Below are 20,329 nucleotides of genomic sequence, written 5' to 3'. Positions count from 1 at the left end.
AGCATAATAGTTCCATTTGTTCAAGATCTTAGCTTTATTTGTTATTTTGGGATTGTAACCACTTGCTGTATATGAGCCCTATCATATGAATTATGAACAATATGAACGAAATGATGAAAAACAAACTTTCATTTTAAAGAAAAATGTCAAAAAGAAAAGAAAACACAAGAGTAGGTGCATACCTGAAAATGAGTTAGCACCTAAATATAATTCTTTCAAAGATGTGGAGTTGCTTATTGATTTTGGAATGCTTCCCTCTAATTGATTAAAACCAACATTGAAGATTTCAAGTAAAGGGAGTTGGTGAAATATTTTTTCGGGCAAATCACCTATAAACAGATAAAAAATATTTGTTAATCAGCTGACTAGGAATTTCATGAATTCACACTTAACCATATAAATGATGAGTGGAGTTGTGTTAATTAGAGGCTTAAAATTATTGTAAAATAATTTACTTTTTATTGGAATGCAATTTAAAAGGGACTCTTCTAATATCAATGGACAATCGAACGGTAAAATTTCTTTCAAAGAAGAAATGCTAAACATTGATTATGTAATTAATTTCACCTATTTAAAATAAATAATCTAATTATTTGTAGCTTTCATATAAATTATTTAATACTTACATGCCTCTAACTTTGAATATGATAAATTCTTGTAGGAAAATTTATTTTTCATTTTTTAAGGACTTAAAATACTTCCGGTTACACCTTTTGGAGACAATATAGTATGAATAATAAATGAATTTTTTTTACCAAAGCACTGTATCATAGAATTTTCACTCCTAAAGCAATTTCGGTTAAGATTTTTGCAGGCAATGTAGGATAAGCATAAATAAAACATAAAAAATTTGTTAAAGTGTATAGTTAAAGGGCTGTATTGCAGTATCCTTTCTTTTAAAGTGGAAATGTTGATGGAGTTGTGTGTGTTACATATATAGACGCAGACACACATACATGTATGTGTATATATATATATATGGAAAACATATAAGATTCCATACACACACACGCACTCACCGTTTTCAGACTATTCGGAATGTTTTATCATTTTTTTAGATTATATTTCCTTTGCATGCTAAAGACCTACTCATTTTTAAAAATAGCACTATTATATAATAAACTAAAATTAGTTTTCAAGAAAGTCATGACTCCTAAATGATAATATACTGTTTTTTATGTAAGGCATGAGGTTTTTCTTTCTCAGCAGGATCAAAGAAGCGTTGAAACCCAACTATAAGTCCTTCTCTACGGGCTCCCATGTTTTTCACTTTCAGATATGTGTGTAAAATTCGTATATCAATTATAAATAAAAATTTTGTTAACGTGCAAAGTTAAGGGATGGTTAGATCAAGCCTACTTGCAAAGGGGTTGTATTGTAGATATACTTTCTCTTAAAGAAGAAATGTTGATGGAGTTGTGTGTGTAATTTTTTATCGTTTTTTTAAACTATATTTCCTTTGCATGTTAAAGACTCGCTCGTTTTTTTTTAAAATAACGCTAACATATAACTAAAAGTATTTTTTTTAAAAAAAAAGACATGAATCTTAAAGGATAACATATATTATGTCTTATGTAAGGCATGAGGCTTTGCTTTCTCAGCAGGATCAATGTGTGATTCGTTGAGAAATTAGGATGATGGGATATAATGAAAATTAGTCACCGACAAGAAAATGCAGCAGAAAATGAAAAACAAGAGGCTACAAGAAAAACAATGAACCCCAACTAGGTCCTTCTCTTTGGCCTCGCATGTTTTTCAATGATTCAATATGTTATCTCAATTTTTGACATTTTTATGAAAATTTTATATAAAAGAAAGCATAGTGATTTTGGGATTGAGAGAAAGAATCAAGTTCTATGTCTTTAGAAGTAATCTAACAACAAAATTTGAAACAATCATATAATGAAAACTCTTACCTTTCAAGTTGCTTCTGCCAATATATAGCCACTGAAGTTTGGTCAAATTTCCAAACTCACTTGGAACGGTTCCTGGATTGAATTTGTTATCCCCCAACCTCAAGTCTGCCAATTCCTTGCATTGATGCCAATTGGAGGGCATCTTCCCTGACAAATCATTTTTATGGACATATAATCTTTCAAGTTTCGGAAGCCCAAAACACAAATTTGTTGGCAGACTGCCACTCAAATTATTGTAGTCAAGCTCAATGTGTTGTCGCATCAAACTATTAAATATAGAGGTTGGTATAGAGCTCGAAAGCTGATTATTTGAAAGGTATATCCTCTGTAGCCGTTGAAGATCACCAATCTCATTTGGAATGGCCCCTTCAAATATCAAATGATAAGCAATACGTCAATGTCAACTTTCGTAGCATCTACATTAAGTATCATAAGCCATAAATTGTAATAGCAAGACCATCAAGTTCGCTGTTGAAATATTTAATATGCATGTATTTTTTGTATTCATGTTTACAATATGACATTTCCCAATCCAGGGTATCATTTTATGTCAACATTTTTGTCAATTTGCTACCAGCTAAATAATTTCCTGCATATGGACAAGTGAAGATCAAATCCATAGGCCAGTCGTTGGCGGAAAAAAAAAAGTCCGTAGACCAGTCAAGATTATTGGTGTAGCTGATAGAAACGTGTTCAAAGAACGTTGCTAATGTAATACGAGATCCATAATAAAAAATATCATTTTTGTGAGTATTGTTGGTAGAGTCATAAGACATGTCCTAATTATTTTCAACTTCTAAAATCCAACTCACCTAAACTTCTATTTCACAAATAGAGAAAAAAATAATATCGTCAATATAAAATGTAAAAAAAAAAAAATAGTATCCTCAAAAACTGTTTGGTAAGTAATGACAAAAACAATTCCTTCCATTCATTCGAGATCCGGGGGTTGTAAGCCTTTATTATTTTAAAAAGCAACCCTTCTAGATATTCTAACTACATCAGTGGTAATACCTGATTTATTGAAAAGAATATTGATAAATATTAAAAAACTGATAAAAATACACAAATTAAAGATACCAAAAAATGGGGACCAAAACAAACACATGATCATTGAGGGTTTATAAATGACTTAGTGGCAGTATTTCATATGTCCATGCTGGCTCCTACGAAATTTTGAATGCATTGTGGAATAGGAACAAATATTTTATCTACTTTTCATGATCCGTTGAAAAGAATATCGATAAAAACTGATAAGAAACGCAGAAAGGAACCCCAAAAAAATAGGGTTAAACTAAAAACCCACATGACAGAGAGGTCGGCTTTATACCCTGCTAACTAATAATAGACTAGTTTATGGCAAAACACAAATATAAATATAAAAAATAATCCAAACATACCTGACAAACTGTTATAAGACAGCCATAGCTGCTCAAGTGAAGACAAGTTGGCAATTGTTTGGGGAGTCGCTCCAGAAAGTTTATTGTTTGAAAGTTGTAAAACCTTCAAGTGCTTTAGACTTCCTATCTCAGGCGGAATGTTACCTTCAATGATATTAGATTTCCAATCCAAAGTTCAATTACGAGAATGAAGGATCATTGGTAAAGGGAAAGGAACGGAAAATAAAAAGAACAGAAGCCTGTATGCCCTCAAAGTTCAATATCAAGCCATCAATTTGATAACATCGATAGTTCATATTCCGACCGTGAGTTTTTTTTTTTTTAAACAACGACTTGTTCATTTATGGTATTTTTATTTGTAATACGTAATATACGTGAGAAAAATTATTTTTTAAATACAATTTTTTGAAAGAAATAATGATTAATTAATTAATATAAAAGTAAAATATAACTTAGATGGCCCAAATCAAAACTGAATGCTCCCCTGGGTTGTAAGCCTTCGTCATGTTGAAAAACACAATCCTGCTAGACATTCCAAATGACATAATTGCAGTATTCTTTATTATTCCCATGCTAGCCCTTATGACATTTTGAGAACAAATATTCTCTTTACTTCAGTTCTGATTCGTGATTTATTGAAAAGCATATCGACAACTACATTTTGGAAAGCAAAAACAAAAACTCATAAGAAATGCGCGGAAACATACCCAAGAAAATTGGGACACACATTGTCACGTTGTTTTATTTCTTTATCGTCTTAGCATTTTCCTCTTAACATGGATGAACAATACAAATGAAATGAAGAAAAACAAAGTCTCGTTTTAGATAATACAGGTGCCAGATGAGAATTTGGGGGGGGGGGGGACAGAGAGATATAGTAATCAAATGACAATGAAACAGTAATAAAATGAAAATGGAACCACGTATATTGATGGTGGTCATCTTCTTGGACTGATAAAAGACGGGTAAAGTATACGATTTGTTCCTTAACATTATAAATAGTTTCAATTTGGTCCCTTAGTTTTAAAATGCATACCTTTAATCCTTTAGCCCTAAAATTGTTAGCAAAAAATGATATCATTGAGATTTTAAATGTTCATAAAACATTTTCAAATGCTAACATATAAAGTTTAATTTTCAGAACAACTATAATTGCTACAAGACATCATCATTTAAGTCTAACGATTCTAAAGCTAAAGGACAAGACATGTACTTTTGAAAGTTGAGAAACCAAATTGAAATATTTTATAAAGTTATTAGACCAAATGTATATTTTGACTGAAAGAAGATTGATGTACCATACATATATGTGATTGTATTATCAATTTATAATACCGGTTAGTACTAGTTTGTTTTTTCTTTTGATGATTTTTTTTTTACATGTCAGAAGTTAACTTGTACAAGAATTAAATTTAAGGATTTTAAAATATCGTTTAAAACTTGCTCAATTTGAATGAGATAATGTGGAACTAAAATTATTTTGAAAAGACCCCGACCCTTAAATTATAATATACATGATGTTGTGCCTTTTAATTGAACAAAGTATAAGCGATATGAATGAATGAGATGACAAAAAACAAAATCTCATTTTTGTTTTATTCTCCAAGAGAAAATGATCTAAAATGAAAAATAAAAGGTCGTTTTGTGATATGATCCTTTGATGCTTTGGTATTGTAAATCACTAACTATATTTTCCCGGAACTAGTTTTGCTACTCATCACACTAATGAGCGTTCAGATTTAATATAGATGGCGCAGAATTAATTTTTTTATTTCTGTTTTTTTAAATGTGTTCTTTTTATAGTTGGATAATCCAAAATAAATGTAATATTTTAACCGTAATTTTTTTAAACGTGATTTTTATTTAAAAATCATTAGTTAAAAATTCTAAATCTAGACTATTAAAACCGTATCTAAATAGTACGGATTTCACCGTAGTGATGAATATCATGGTGCTCATTACTGCGATGAGCACTGAGCTAGTTCCATATTTAAATCCCCATTACAGATATGTATATGTACAATATTAATGAAATGATGGAAATGAAATCTCATTTTAAATTCGATCTGTTTAAGAAAATGATTGAAAAACAAAGAAAAGAATAAAAGTTAGATATAGTACCCTATGCTTCCAAAGAGGTTGGCATCCAAATATAATCTATTACTAACATCTGCTTGTAAAGAGAATGAACGGACTTATGTGCATGAAAACTAAATAATGAATGAACTTAAAAGAAGAAAAACAAAACAGGTCATGTTATTTGCATATAATATAATATACACATATACTTCTGCCCAAAAAAAAACAACAACTAAGCGTGTCTTACCAATGTTAGAAAGGGAGAAAGCAAATATCTTATAACCATAACATTGCATGTACCTTCTAGCTAGTAATTGCCAATAAATCGTTTGCTACACAACCATATGAATAATCCATGTAATTAATAGAAAATAATTTAGGTTTTGTTGGAAAGCATAATAGTTCCATTTGTTCAAGATCTTAGCTTTATTCGTTATTTTGAGATTGTAACCACTAGCTGTATATGAACCCTATCATATGAATTATGAACAATATGAACGAAATGATGAAAAACAAACTTTCATTTTAGAGAAAAATATTAAAAAGAAAAGAAAACACAAAAGTAGTTGCATACCTGAAAATGAGTTAGCACCTAAATATAATTCTTTCAAAGATGTGGAGTTGCTTATTGATTTTGGAATACTTCCCTCTAATTGATTAAAACCAACATCGAAGATTTCAAGTAAAGGGAGATGATGAAACATTTTTTCGGGCAAATCACCTATAACCAGATAAAAAATATTTGTTAATCAGCTGACTAGGAATTTCATGAATTCACACTTAACCATATAAATGATGAGTGGTGTTGTGTTAATTAGAGGATTGAAATTATTATAAAATATTTTAGTTTTTATTGGAATGCAATATAAAAGGGACTCTTCCAATATCAATGGACAATCGAACGGTAAAATTTCTTTCAAAGAAGAAATGCCAAAGATTGATTGTGTAATTAATTTCACCCATTTAAAATAAACAATCAAATTATTTGTAGCTTTCATATAAATTATTTAATACTTACAAGGCTCTAACCTTGAATATGATAAATTCTTGTAGGAAAATTTAGTTTTCATTTTTTGAGGACTTAAAATACTTCCGGTTACCCCTTGTGGAGAGAATATAGTATGAATAATAAATGAATTTTTTTTACCAAAGCACTGTATACTAGAATTTTCACTCCTAAAGCAATTTCGGTTAAGATTTTTGCAGGCAATGTAGGATAAGCATAAATAAAAAATAAAAAATTTGTTAAAGTTTAAAGTAAAAGGGCTGTATTGCAGTATCCTTTCTTTTAAAGTGGAAATGTTGATGGAGTTGTGTGTGTGTTACATATATTGACACACACACATGTGTATATATATATATGGAATACATATAAGATTCCACACACACGCACACGCACACACCGTTTTCAGACTATTCGGAATGTTTTATCATTTTTTTTAGATTTTATTTCCTTTGCATTCTAAAGACCTACTCATTTTTAAAAATAGCACTATTATATAATTAACTAAAATTATTTTTCAAGAAAGTCATGACTCCTAAATGATAATATACTGTTTTTTATGTAAGGCATGAGGTTTTTCTTTCTCAGCAGGATCAAAGAAGCGTTGAAACCCAACTATAAGTCCTTCTCTACGGGCTCCCGTGTTTTTCACTTTCAGATATGTGTGTAAAAATCATATATGAATAATAAATAAAAATTTTGTTAACGTGCAAAGTTAAGGGATGGTTAGATCAAGCCTACTTGCAAAGGGGTTGTATTTCAGATATACTTTCTCTTAAAGAAGAAATGTTGATGGAGTTGTGTGTGTAATTTTTTTTACCGTTTTTTTAAACTCTATTTCCTTTGCATGTTAAAGACTCGCTCGTTTTTTAAAATAACGCTAACATATAACTACAAGTATTTTTTCGTAAGAAAAAAATGATTCTTAAAGGATATCATATATTATGTCTTATGTAAGGCATGAGGCTTTGCTTTCTCAGCAGGATCAATGTGTGATTCGTTGAGAAATTCAGATGATAGGATATAATGAAAATTAGTCACCGGCAAGAAAATGCAGCCGAAAATGAAAAACAAGAGGCTACAAGAAAAACATTGAACCCCAACTAGGTCCTTTTCTTTGGCCTCGCATGTATTTCAATGATTCAATATTTTATCTCAATTTTTGACATTTTTATGAAAATTTTATATAAAAGAAAGCATAGTGATTTTGGGATTGAGAGAAAGAATCAAGTTCTATGTCTTTAGAAGTAATCTAACAACAAAATTTGAAACAATCATATAATGAAAACTCTTACCTTTCAAGTTGCTTCTGCCAATATATAGCCACTGAAGTTTGGTCAAATTTCCAAACTCACTTGGAACGGTTCCTGGATTGAATTTGTTATCCCCCAACCTCAAGTCTGCCAATTCCTTGCATTGATGCCAATTGGAGGGCATCTTCCCTGACAAATCATTTTTATGGACATATAATCTTTCAAGTTTCGGAAGCCCAAAACACAAATTTGTTGGCAGACTGCCACTCAAATTATTGTAGTCAAGCTCAATGTGTTGTCGCATCAAACTATTAAATATAGAGGTTGGTATAGAGCTCGAAAGCTGATTATTTGAAAGGTATATCCTCTGTAGCCGTTGAAGATCACCAATCTCATTTGGAATGGCCCCTTCAAATATCAAATGATAAGCAATACGTCAATGTCAACTTTCCTACAAAATTTTGAATGCATTGTGGAATAGGAACAAATATTCTATCTACTTTTCATGATCCGTTGAAAAGAATATCGATAAAAACTGATAAGAAAGGCAGAAAGGAACCCCAAAAAATAGGGTTAAACTAAAAACCCACATGACAGAGAGGTCGGCTTTATACCCTGCTAACTAATAATAGACTAGTTTATGGCAAAACACAAATATAAACATAAAAAATAATCCAAACATACCTGACAAACTGTTATAAGACAGCCATAGCTGCTCAAGTGAAGACAAGTTGGCAATTGTTTGGGGAGTCGCTCCAGAAAGTTTATTGTTTGAAAGTTGTAAAACCTTCAAGTGCTTTAGACTTCCTATCTCAGGCGGAATGTTACCTTCAATGATATTAGATTTCCGATCCAAAGTTCAATTACGAGAATGAAGGATCATTTGTAAAGGGAAAGGACGGAAAATAAAAAGAACTGAAGCCTGTATGCCCTCAAAGTTCAATATCAAGTCATCAATTTGATAACATCGATAGTTCATATGCGGACCGTGAGTTTTTTTTTTTTTTTAAACAACTACTTGTTCATTTATGGTATTTTTATTTGTAATACGTAATATACGTAAGAAAAATTATTTTTTAAATACAATCTTTTTTGAAAATAATGATTAATTAATTAATATAAAAGTAAAATATAACTTAGATGGCCCAAATCAAAACTGAATGCTCCCCTGGGTTGTAAGCCTTCGTCATGTTGAAAAACACAATCCTGCTAGACATTCCAAATGACATAATTGCAGTATTCTTTATTATTCCCATGCTAGACATTCGTGATTCTTTATTAGTACTAGTTTTTTTTTTTCTTTTGATGATTTTTTTTTACATGTCAGAAGTTAACATGTACAAGAATTAAATTTAAGGATTTTAAAATATCGTTTAAAAACTTGCTCAATTTGAATGAGATAATGTGGAACTAAAATTATTTTGAAAAGACCCCGACCCTTAAATTATAATATACATGATGTTGTGCCTTTTAATTGAACAAAGTATAAGCGATATGAATGAATGAGATCACAACAAAACAAAATCTCATTTTTGTTTTATTCTCCTAGAGAAAATGATCTAAAAGGAAAAATAAAAGATCGTTTTGTGATTTGATACTTTGATGCTTTGGTATTGTAAATCACTAACTATATTTTTCCGGAACTAGTTTTGGTACTCATCACACTAATGAGCGTTCAGATTTAATATAGATGGTGCAGAATTAATTTTTTTATTTTTGTTTTTTTTAAAATGTGTTCTTTTTATAGTTGGATAATCCAAAATAAATGTAATATTTTAACTGTAAGTTTTTTAAACATGATTTTCATTTAAAATTTATTAGTTAAAAATTTTAAATCTAGACTATTAAAACCGTATCTAAATAGTATGGATTTCACCGCAGTGATGAATATCATGGTGCTCATGACTCCGATGAGCACTGAGCTAGTTCCGTATTTAAATCCCCATTACGGATGTGTATATGTACAATATTTATGAAATGATGGAAATGAAATCTCATTTTAAATTTGATCTGTTAAAGAAAATGATTAGAAACAAAGAAAAGAATAAAAGTTATATATTGTACCCTATGCTTCCAAAGAGGTTGGCATCCAAATATAATCTATTACTAACAACTGCTTGTAAAGAAAATGAACGGACTTATGTGCATGAAAACTAAATAATGAATGGACTTAAAAGAAGAAAAATAATCCTGGTCATGTTATTTGCATATAATATAATATACACATATACTTCAGCCCAAAAAAAAAACACAACAAAGCGTGTCTTACCAATGTTAGAAAGGGAGAAAGCAAATATCTTATAACCATGACATTGCATGTACCTTCTAGCTAGTAATTGCCAATAAATCGTTTGCTACACACAACCATATGAATAATCCATGTAATTAATAGAAAATAATTTAGGTTTTGTTGGGAAGCATAATAGTTCCATTTGTTCAAGATCTTAGCTTTATTTGTTATTTTGGGATTGTAACCACTAGCTGTATATGAGCCCTGTCATATGAATTATGAACAATATGAACGAAATGATGAAAAACAAACTTTCATTTTAGAGAAAAATATTAAAAGGAAAAGAAAACACAAAAGTAGGTGCATACCTGAAAATGAGTTTGCACCTAAATATAATTCTTTCAGAGATGTGGAGTTGCTTATTGATTTTGGAATGCTTCCCTCTAATTGATTAAAACCAACATCGAAGATTTCAAGTAAAGGGAGATGATGAAACATTTTTTCGGGCAAATCACCTATAAACAGATAAAAAATATTTGTTAATCAGTTGACTAGGAATTTCATGAATTCACACTTAACCAATAAATGATGAGTGGAGTTGTGTTAATTAGAGGCTTAAAATTATTATAAAATAATTTAGTTTTTATTGGAATGCAATATAAAAGGGACTCTTCCAATATCAATGGACAATGGAACCGTAAAATTTCTTTCAAAGAAGAAATGCTAAAGATTGATTATGTAGTTAATTTCACCCATTTAAAATAAACAATCAAAATCTTTGTAGCTTTCATATAAATTATTTAATACTTACAAGTCTCTAACTTTGAATATGATAAATTCTTGTAGGAAAATTTAGTTTTCATTTTTTAAGGACTTAAAATACTTCCGGTTACACCTTTTGGAGATAATATAGTATGAATAATAAATGAATTTTTTTTACCAAAGCACTGTATACTAGAATTTTCACTCCTAAAGCAATTTCGGTTAAAATTTTTGCAGGCAATGTAGGATAAGCATAAATAAAAAATAAAAATTTTGTTAAAGTGTAAAGTTAAAGGGCTCTATTGCAGTATCCTTTCTTTTAAAGTGGAAATGTTGGGGGAGGTGTGTGTGTTACACACACACACACACATATATATATAGACACACAGATACACACATACATGTGTGTGTGTGAGTGTGTGTGTGTGTATTTATATGGAATACATATAAGATTCCATACACACACGCACGCACACGCCATTTTCAGACTATTCGGAATGTTTATCATTTTTTTTAGATTATATTTCCTTTGCATGCTAAAGACCTACTAATTTTTAAAGTTAGCACTATTATATAATTAGCTAAAATTATTTTTCAAAAAAGTCATGACTCCTAAATGATAATATGCTAAAGAAAGCATGTGTTCACTTTGGGATTAAAAGAAAGCATCAAGTTCCATGTCTTTAAAAGTTACCCAACAAAATTATTATTCATTAAATTTGCACTGCAAATTCGTGATTTATCAAAATACTGGGAACATGATAAAGAAAAAAAGATCACATAACTATTCTTACCTTGCAAATTACTGCTATGAAGATATAGCCACTGAAGTTGCATTTTTAATATCTATTTGTTCGTTTTTAAATGCATAACTATTTTTAATATCTATTTGTTCATTTTTAGTATTTTCATTTGTCATAAGTAATATACATAAAAAATATTAATTTTTAAATACAATCTTTTTGGGAAGAAATAATAATAAATTAATTAATTAATAATAAAACTAAAACATAATTGAGATGGCCCAAGTCAAAACTGAATGCTCCAGATCCGAGGGTTGTAAACCTTCATCATTTTGAAAAAAAAAAAATCTTTCTAGACATTCCAAATGACATAATAGCAGTATTCTTTATTATTCCCATGCTAGCTCTTATGACATTTTGAGAACAAATATTCTCCCCCCTTCAGTTCTAATTCGTGATTTATTGAAAAGAATACCGACGACTACATTTTTTTTAAAAACAGAAACTTGTGAGAAATGAAACCACGCATAATGATGGTGGTCATCTTCTAGGAGTAAAAAGGATTGACAGACCATACATATATGTGATTGTATTATCAATTTATAATACTAGTAAATACTGGTTTTTTTACTTTTTATGATATATCTTTTTCATGTCAGAAGTTAATATGTGCAAGACTTAAATCTAAAGATTTTAAAATATCGTTTAAAACTTGCCCATTTTGAATGAGATAATATAGAACTACAATTGTTTTAAAAAGACCCCGACCCTTAAATTATAATATATATTATTTTTTCAGGAGAGGCATGCGGGGCATATTATATATGATGGCGTGCCTTTTAATTGAACAGAGTATAAGTGATACGAATGAATGAAATGACAAAAAACAAAATCTCTTTTTTTGTGTGTTTTATTCTACTAGAGAAAATGATCTAAAAGGAAAAATAAAAGATAAATCATAGTACCATCATTTCGTAATTTGATCTTTTGATATTTTGGGATTGTAAATTACTAACTATATTTAAACCCCATTACCGATATGTATATGTACAATATTAAAGTAATGATGGAAATAAAATCTCATTTTAAATTTGATCTATTAGAGAAAATGATGAAAAAAAATAAAGAAAGGAATAAAAATAAGATATAGTAATCCCATGCTTCTAAAGAGGTTGGCATCCAAACATTATCTATTAGCAACAGCTGCTTGTAAAGAGAATGAACGGACTTATATGCACTGAAAAAAAATAAAGAAAGGAATAAAAATAAGATATAGTAATCCCATGCTTCTAAAGAGGTTGGCATCCAAACATTATCTATTAGCAACAGCTGCTTGTAAAGAGAATGAACGGACTTATATGCACTGAAAAAAAATAATGAATGGACTTAAAAGAAGGAATATAAAACAAATTATTAAAAACAAGGGAAAAACAAAGGCTAGTTTTTTCCCCCCATGTTTCGCTTTGCAGAATTATTAAAAAGAAACAAACTAGTTGGATTTAAAAGTATTCCTAAATATATAAACAGCTAATTATAAAATGACCCAATAAAGAGATAAGATATCATTAGTGAAAGTTAAAAGTACTCGAACCTTCGAATGTCGTGTTGTAACCATAAAATTATTTGTTAATACTGCTAAGATTATTTATCTAAAATCATGTTCAGAGCACTGAATCATCATCTTAATCATTTTAATTAGCCACTACCCTTGAATGATTTATATGAATTATTTTTCTTGGATCGATGTGAGACTCGCTGACAAATTCGAATGGATTGTCTCTATATTAGAAAAGGAAAACTAAAAGCTTGCAATTACAGAGAAAATATAGGGGAAAATGAAAAATTAGAAAAAAAAAAAAAGGGGATAATGAAAAATTAGAAGCTAGAAAAAGCACTGAAATCCCGGCCAATCCTTTTTGTCATCCTTATCAGGTTATTTTTTATGGGGCTTCCTGTTTTTTAATGATTCAATATTTTACTTGGATTTTTGAAGATTTTCATTTTAAGCAGGTTATGACCCGATATGTGTGAAAATTATAACATGAACTAAATGATGGAAAACAAAATCTCGGTTCAAATTTATTTCTATTCCAGAGGAATAAATTTTGAGAACAAATATTTATCTACTTCAGTTCTAATTCATGATTTATTTAAAAGAATATTGACGACTACATCTTTAAAAAACAAACGCTGATAAGAAATGTCTCAAAAAAATTGGGACAAAACCAAACACATGATGATTGAGGGTTTAACTTATATCCTGATAATTAAATAGACTAGTTTTGAGCAAACACAAATATAAATATTAAAAAAAAATCTAAACATACCTGACAAACTATTATAAGACAACCATAACAGTTCAAGTGAAGACAAGTTGGAAATTGTTTGGGGAATTTCCCCTGAAAGCTTGTTCCTTGAAAGTTGTAACTTCTTCAAGTGCTTTAGACTTCCTATCTTCGGTGGAATGGTACCTTCAATGATATTAGAATTCCAATCTAAGGTCTCCAACCTTGATAGATTGATCAAAGATGATGGAATAAATCCATTGAAACTGTTATTTTGAAAACTTAAGTGTTCAAGCATAGATAAACGCCCTATCCATGTTGGAACTTGTCCATAAAAGTCATTATAGCTCAAGTTGAGTAGTCTCAATCGACGTAACTGAACTAACTCTTGAGGGATATGACCATGAAAGTTGTTTTCGCTGAGATCAAGTTCAACAAGGAATGAGAGATTTCCCAGTTGCGGAGATATGGTGCCCTTAAGATCCATGCCACCAAGATTCAATGATTGAACCCTTCCATAACGAGTATTACAGGTGACACCAACCCAACTGCAAGGAAAAGAAGAGACAAACCAATCAGCTAAGGAATTGTATGGATCCAAAGTGATATAGGATTTAAGGGAAAGAAGGGCAGATATGTCGGTAGTGATGTTTGTCTGAGTAGCTAAGCTGGTCATGAAGCAATGAAGTAAGAGAAGGAAAACAAAGGCTAGAGATTTTTCCATGTTTTGCCTAGCGGACATATCGAATTTGCAAGTGTTGTGCATCAACAATGAACAGACACGTCAATTTATACTTCTCCAATTCTAAATCAAAGTCAAGGCCAGCATGTTCAATTTCAAATTGCAAAATAACGCGTGACCCTAAGTAATGTTGTCTGGGGCCCTTTTATATGTCCCTTAGTAATAATAATGAACAGATTATTCAGATTTAAGAATATGCATAAATATAAACAACTAATTACAAATGACCCAAGAGAGAAATCACCGATGTTTGGTAGAAGTCAAAAGTACACTTACCTTTTAGTACCGTGTGGTCCTAAAGTAGTGTTGTATATGGGACCCTTTTATGTGATTTTCTGAAATAAAATAGGAAAAAGGTATTTTCACTAGGATAAATAGTAAATATACTCATTATGTCTGAATTATTTTCATTAGGCCCCTTTTATACCGTGGCACATAGTAACTATAAAATAAATCATAATATCTATGACCTACATATTATAATATTCTCATTTTATAAATGATTTAAAAGTAGTCTATTTTGGTAAAATTTATATATTAATATTAACAACAGCAATAAGATTTTTCTTCAAACTACGTGTTTATACAAACACTGACACACATATTTAATTAGCTCCTGACAAGGAAAATTGCTTGTTGATGGGAAAGTAGGAAAAATATATTGGCGTGCTTGACTCGTAATCACAGTCTATTCGACAAGGAACAACTTCATTTACTTATGTTTGTTAAAACTTTATATTGATAATAATGGAGGGTTTTTGAGTCTAAAAGACTGAGTCTTGATAATTACGATTCTATGTAAGATTCCTTTCCAAATTAATTCCTTCTATGTATAAGGAGTCATTTTTCCCAAATTTTATTTTTAGGTAGATATATTTTAATAATTATATTTTTTTTATATTTTTATGTTATAATATTACTTATACTAATATCATATAAATTTACTACATTCTTTGATGAACTCATTCAAGAACATATCTAATTTTCTATCAAATTAAATCGAGTATATTTAGCTGTATGTATCGTAAATATATGTTTATTTTATCGTTTCTCTTGGGGTTTTAATTTATTTTTTATAATTTAAAATCAAATAATTTTGTTTTCTATGTATTTTAAAATACTATGCTTATATTCTTTAGCTTTCCCAAATTGATATTTATATATATATATATTTCCAATCAAATTTTATAAGAATTACCGTATAAACACGAGCGAACAATAATGAATATATAAATGATTAGCTAATTAATGATTTGTTCATTTTTGAATTTTGGATAAATAAGATATTTATTCAGAAAAAATTTTAAATAATAAAAAAATGATAAATCAGATGATGACTTGCAGTTATTGTCGTTATCTTCATCTTGTTTCGTCATATAAAGAAAAGCAGAGCTTAAATAATACTTTTAATAAAGTAACTTTTTTTTTTACACTGTCAGTAAAGTACTACTCCTTGAGATCTTAATATAAGATCTATTTAACTAATTTGAGTAAATTAAAAAAATTAAATAAGTTAGTTAATTATAAGAAATATGACATGATATATTTTTTCTAAAATACCATAACTATCTTTCTTAATATCCTCTCACTCTCTTCTACTTTTTTCTTTTGGGTAAAACTCACAGTATCTTCAAGCTACTTTGAACTTGAAACTAATTTCTATCAAGCCGAAAGCATTAAGGTTAAAGTCATCCCAATAAATATGCTTTTTAGGATTCAAATCTGTATTATAGTTGAAGGAGCATGGTAATTTATCGTATTTTAAAATATTATCTTTATATTCTTTAGCTTTCCCAAATTGATATATATCCAATCAAATTTTATAAGAATTACCGTCTCAAGACGACCTAACAATAATAAATATATAAATGATTAGCTAGTGATTTATTCAGTTTTGAGATTTGGATAAATAAGATATTTAAAAAAATTTTAAATAATAAAAATAGTAATAAATCAGATGACTTGTTTTGTCGTTATCTCCATCTTCTTTCCTTCATATAAAGTAAAGTGAAGTTTAAAGAATACTTTTAATAAAGTGCTTTTAATAAAGTACTTAAATAGTTTAATGGATTAATGATGTTTATAGTTAAATAATATGCATGATTACCAGCACCATCAATTATATTACTAAATATTTTTAGACTTTATATTTCTACAATTTAGGGGATTAAGTTCACAACAACCATCTTTTCAGGGACTCATGCCATTCTCTCCCTTTGATTTTCGGGATGCAGTTCCACATAAGAAATATATTCACAAGGAAATCTCATAACAACTAAACAGCTTGTAATTATAAGTTCTAAGATAAGAAATGACAACAGGTTTCAATTACTTACTTGTTATTGAGACTTTTTAGTAATTATCTTTTTTTTAAGGATTTTACTGTAGTTGTCCCTTGATTTTTCTATATATCAATCATCAGATGCATTGTTTTGTAATAGTACATTCATTTGCATATTATTTTTTATAACTCTCATATTAAGAAGACCCTCAATCGTAAGATGAACATGATGTTTCTTTGCAAACAATGTCCCCAGTTGCAAGTGTTTAAATAAAAGAAAACAAAGAATGATAAGAAAAAGAGATTAAAAAGAAATCGAAAATTCATGAGTTAGGGATAAACATGATGTAATTAATATTGTAAGAAGAAACAGATTCATTTACTTATGTGTTAAAATTTTCGATCGGTAATAATTGAGAATTTTTTTAGTCTAAAAACATACCGTAAAAAAGAATAAAAGCAAAGGTGCGCATATTTTTTGTTGAGTCTAAAAAGCTGAAAATTGCATAATAATCTTAATTTTAAATATAAAGTAACACTCATTTAATCTCTCTTTAAAAGAGGAATTCAATAGATGACCATAAAAACAACATAACATTATTTGATTTTTTTTTTGTTGGAAAATTAGTAAAAATCCTACATATTGGTTTCAAAGAATTTTTTAGTCTAAGAACATACCATAAAAAGAGGAATGCAATTGCACACAGCAGATGGAAAAATTAGTAAAAAATCCTACATATTGGAATACTTGCACTTGTATAATTTTAGGTCCTTTTGGCCAATTAAAATTTCAAACAGGGTTTTTGACCAATTTTTCCTTTTTTTTTTGTTTGGTCTCCTGAACATTATTTGATTTGATGAAATGAAAATATTGCATAGAAAACAGACAATATATAATCTAATCTAAATCCCTGATATTGGTTTCAAAAAAAAATCCAACATGTTTCCGCCTAAACAAATTCAAGAATTTAAAGAATATGTTTTTCGAAGAATTTAAGGGACTTGTAAATTTATTTAAAACATGTGGAAATTTCTAATAAGTTATAACAATAAAGAGATAAAGATATTATTGGCAAAGCGATGGAGAATATCAAAACTAACAAAAACTCTTAGAATAATTATGGAGATTGTTATAAAAGATAATTATGAAGGTTAAAATAATTGATTAAATGCTAATTTTAATTATGAAATTTTCTCTTTTTAAATAAAGAGGATTCCTCCATTTACATGTGTAGGCACATGAATTGACTTGTGAGCGATGCAAGGATGCAATAACTACATAAAAATCAAAAGCACATTTGCCTCTTTTTTTTCCCCTTCCTACACCATTCTCCTATTAGAAGCAATCATATTTAAAATACTGTTGGCATTAAATATGGACACCTCTCACGGTAGGATTTACACTTGCCATTTAATACTGCATAAATCCTGCATGACCCTAAGCAGTATTGTATGGAGCCCTTTTATATTATGTCACTGAGAACCCAAAATGATTTTCCGGGAAAGAAAACCGAAAAAGTATTTCTTAGAAATGCGCCACACTTCAATGTTAGTTGAAAAAAGTATTTTTATAATAATAATAATTATTATAGTAACTTGATTTTCAGTCCGTTTTTATCTCTCCAAAGATGCGAGACAATGCCCCCCAATTTTGTATCGTGGAAACTTTAATGTTTGGATGGAGAGAAAATGAGAGAGGAAGGAAAATTAGGAAGAAAAATAGGGAGAGTAGTTTTTTCCCTGTTTGGATGAGGGAAGAAAAGTGGGAGAAAAGAAAAATTGGGAAAGAAATGAGGTGGGTCCCACAACTCATTTTCCTCCCAACTTTTCTCTCTCTATATGAAGAGAAAATAAGAAGAAAACATATTTTTTCTCTCTACCTATACATATGCTTTTTCAGCAAATAATACCTATTTATTTTTTTTATTTTTTCATTTTATTTATTATTATCAAGTCTTTTTTCTGTGTTTGCTTGATTGAAAAATAAAATAACTAAAATTGGAAAAACCCTTCTAAAATGAACTGAAAGAAAAAACAAGAAGAGTTGTTGTTTTGGTTTTTTTAGCATTACATTACACAAAATGTTATTTATTTATTTTCTTTTTTTTCAAAAATTATTTGATATTAAAATATAATAACATGATAATATATATTTATCAAATAATTTGATTTTAAATTATATGATTATGTTTATGTAAATATGGTTTTTCATTATGATATTTAATTTGATTTTAATCAAGATATATTTTGATATAACAGAAAGGATATTTTAGTCCTTAATATATTTACTTATTTTCTTTCCTTTCTATTTTCTCTTGTCCATCCAAACATGAGAGGTGATAATATTTTCTCTTCTTTCCATTTTCTCTCCTCTCATTTTCTTTCCTCTCAACTTTTCTTCCCATCCAAATAGAGGTTAAGATTTTGTTAGACTTAATTAATAACTCTGATTTGAATGATATGAGTCTGAGCCATGGAAAATCTTTGTTAAAGAGGCAAGTCACTTAGAGATTAACAGACCTAAAAGAATTTAAATTTATTACAAGGATCTTAAAACTCTAATTTATATTAACAGACCAAAACCTAAGATGTAAATGGGTAATTACTAAATTGCCCTCTACTGAACGTAAAAACTTGGCCCTTTTTTATTTGTTTATTTTTTTCCTTATCGTCTTCTCGTTTATCCAATCTCCAATTATTACCTTTTGCTTCCCTCCTTCACTTTCAATCTTTTGTCACAGCCGTTTCTTGCCCATTTTCACACACATCGTTTCCAGCTCCCTCTCCCAGCATTTCCTATTTAATATTCATTAATAGATCAATAATTATTGGACATTTGCTTGGAAGTTGAAACAGAGTCCACTAAAATATGCATGCTTCACAAATTATTTTGCATGAAGCTAAATTTTTTGTATAAAAGAATATATAGAGTTTGAAGTTTGAAAATGGCCTTTAATACAAAGCGATCCCATAGGGAAAAAGACTGAGGAATTTTTAATTCATGATTAACCGTTATTTACTTTAGATGGGATTAGAAGGAATATAGGGGTTTAGGCCAGGGGTAGTTTTATAATTGCAGATTTGTATTTTAAATTTTGGTCCTTCAAAATAAATTAGAGTTTTTAAGATCCTTTCTAGTAAATTTTAATATTTTTAGTCCCTCTACCTAATTTTTCCATTAATTTTGTCAATGTTCTTTGAGCTGTGAGAATATTCAGGTTACAGTGAGACCATATCTCTCAACTAACCTATGTTTAATACATCAAAACCTTAGCAAAACCTATAATGTTTTATTTTTTGTTGAAGCAGTATGTTTTATTCATATTTCATACCCTGCTTGTATTTGGAACCAAACAAGTTATACAAATATAAATTTGAATATAATAAGTTTTTTCTGTTACATTTTATTCTTCATTCTTTATGAGGGGTACAGAGTATAAGAGAGCATAAAAAAAATTATTAAAAAAGCATAGAGAGATTAATTATGGAAGAGAGAGAATATGTGATGGAGAGAGATTAATGAATAATACTGATAATAAAAATATTGAATATTAAAATAAGTAATTAATGCGGATAAAGTAGAAAACTGGCCAAAAATGTTTGAGACATCATGTAAATGCTTCTTATAAATAGGA

The 20,329-nt window shown here is 29.1% G+C and overlaps 1 protein-coding gene across 1 annotated transcript in view; it reads right to left on the bottom strand.

Annotated features, from left to right (window-relative positions):
* LOC114757391 (LRR receptor-like serine/threonine-protein kinase GSO2) overlaps positions 1–14,395 on the bottom strand; it is a 29,593-nt gene extending 15,198 nt beyond the window's left edge. Inside the window, exons 1-5 of the mRNA XM_028946427.1 lie at positions 13,714–14,395; positions 8,336–8,479; positions 7,694–8,059; positions 3,317–3,460; positions 1,917–2,282 (exon numbers count right to left, since the gene is read on the bottom strand). Coding sequence (XP_028802260.1) covers positions 1,917–2,282; positions 3,317–3,460; positions 7,694–8,059; positions 8,336–8,479; positions 13,714–14,395 — 1,702 coding nt within the window. The remainder of the gene's footprint in view (positions 1–1,916; positions 2,283–3,316; positions 3,461–7,693; positions 8,060–8,335; positions 8,480–13,713) is intronic.
* Between the last annotated feature and the right edge of the window lie 5,934 nt (positions 14,396–20,329).

This window comes from Neltuma alba, unplaced genomic scaffold (genome assembly GCF_004799145.2).
Source record: "Neltuma alba isolate B1F8T4 unplaced genomic scaffold, ASM479914v2 tig00001479_pilon, whole genome shotgun sequence".
NCBI lineage: Eukaryota > Viridiplantae > Streptophyta > Magnoliopsida > Fabales > Fabaceae > Neltuma > Neltuma alba.
This window is presented reverse-complemented; position numbering and strand designations above follow the sequence as displayed.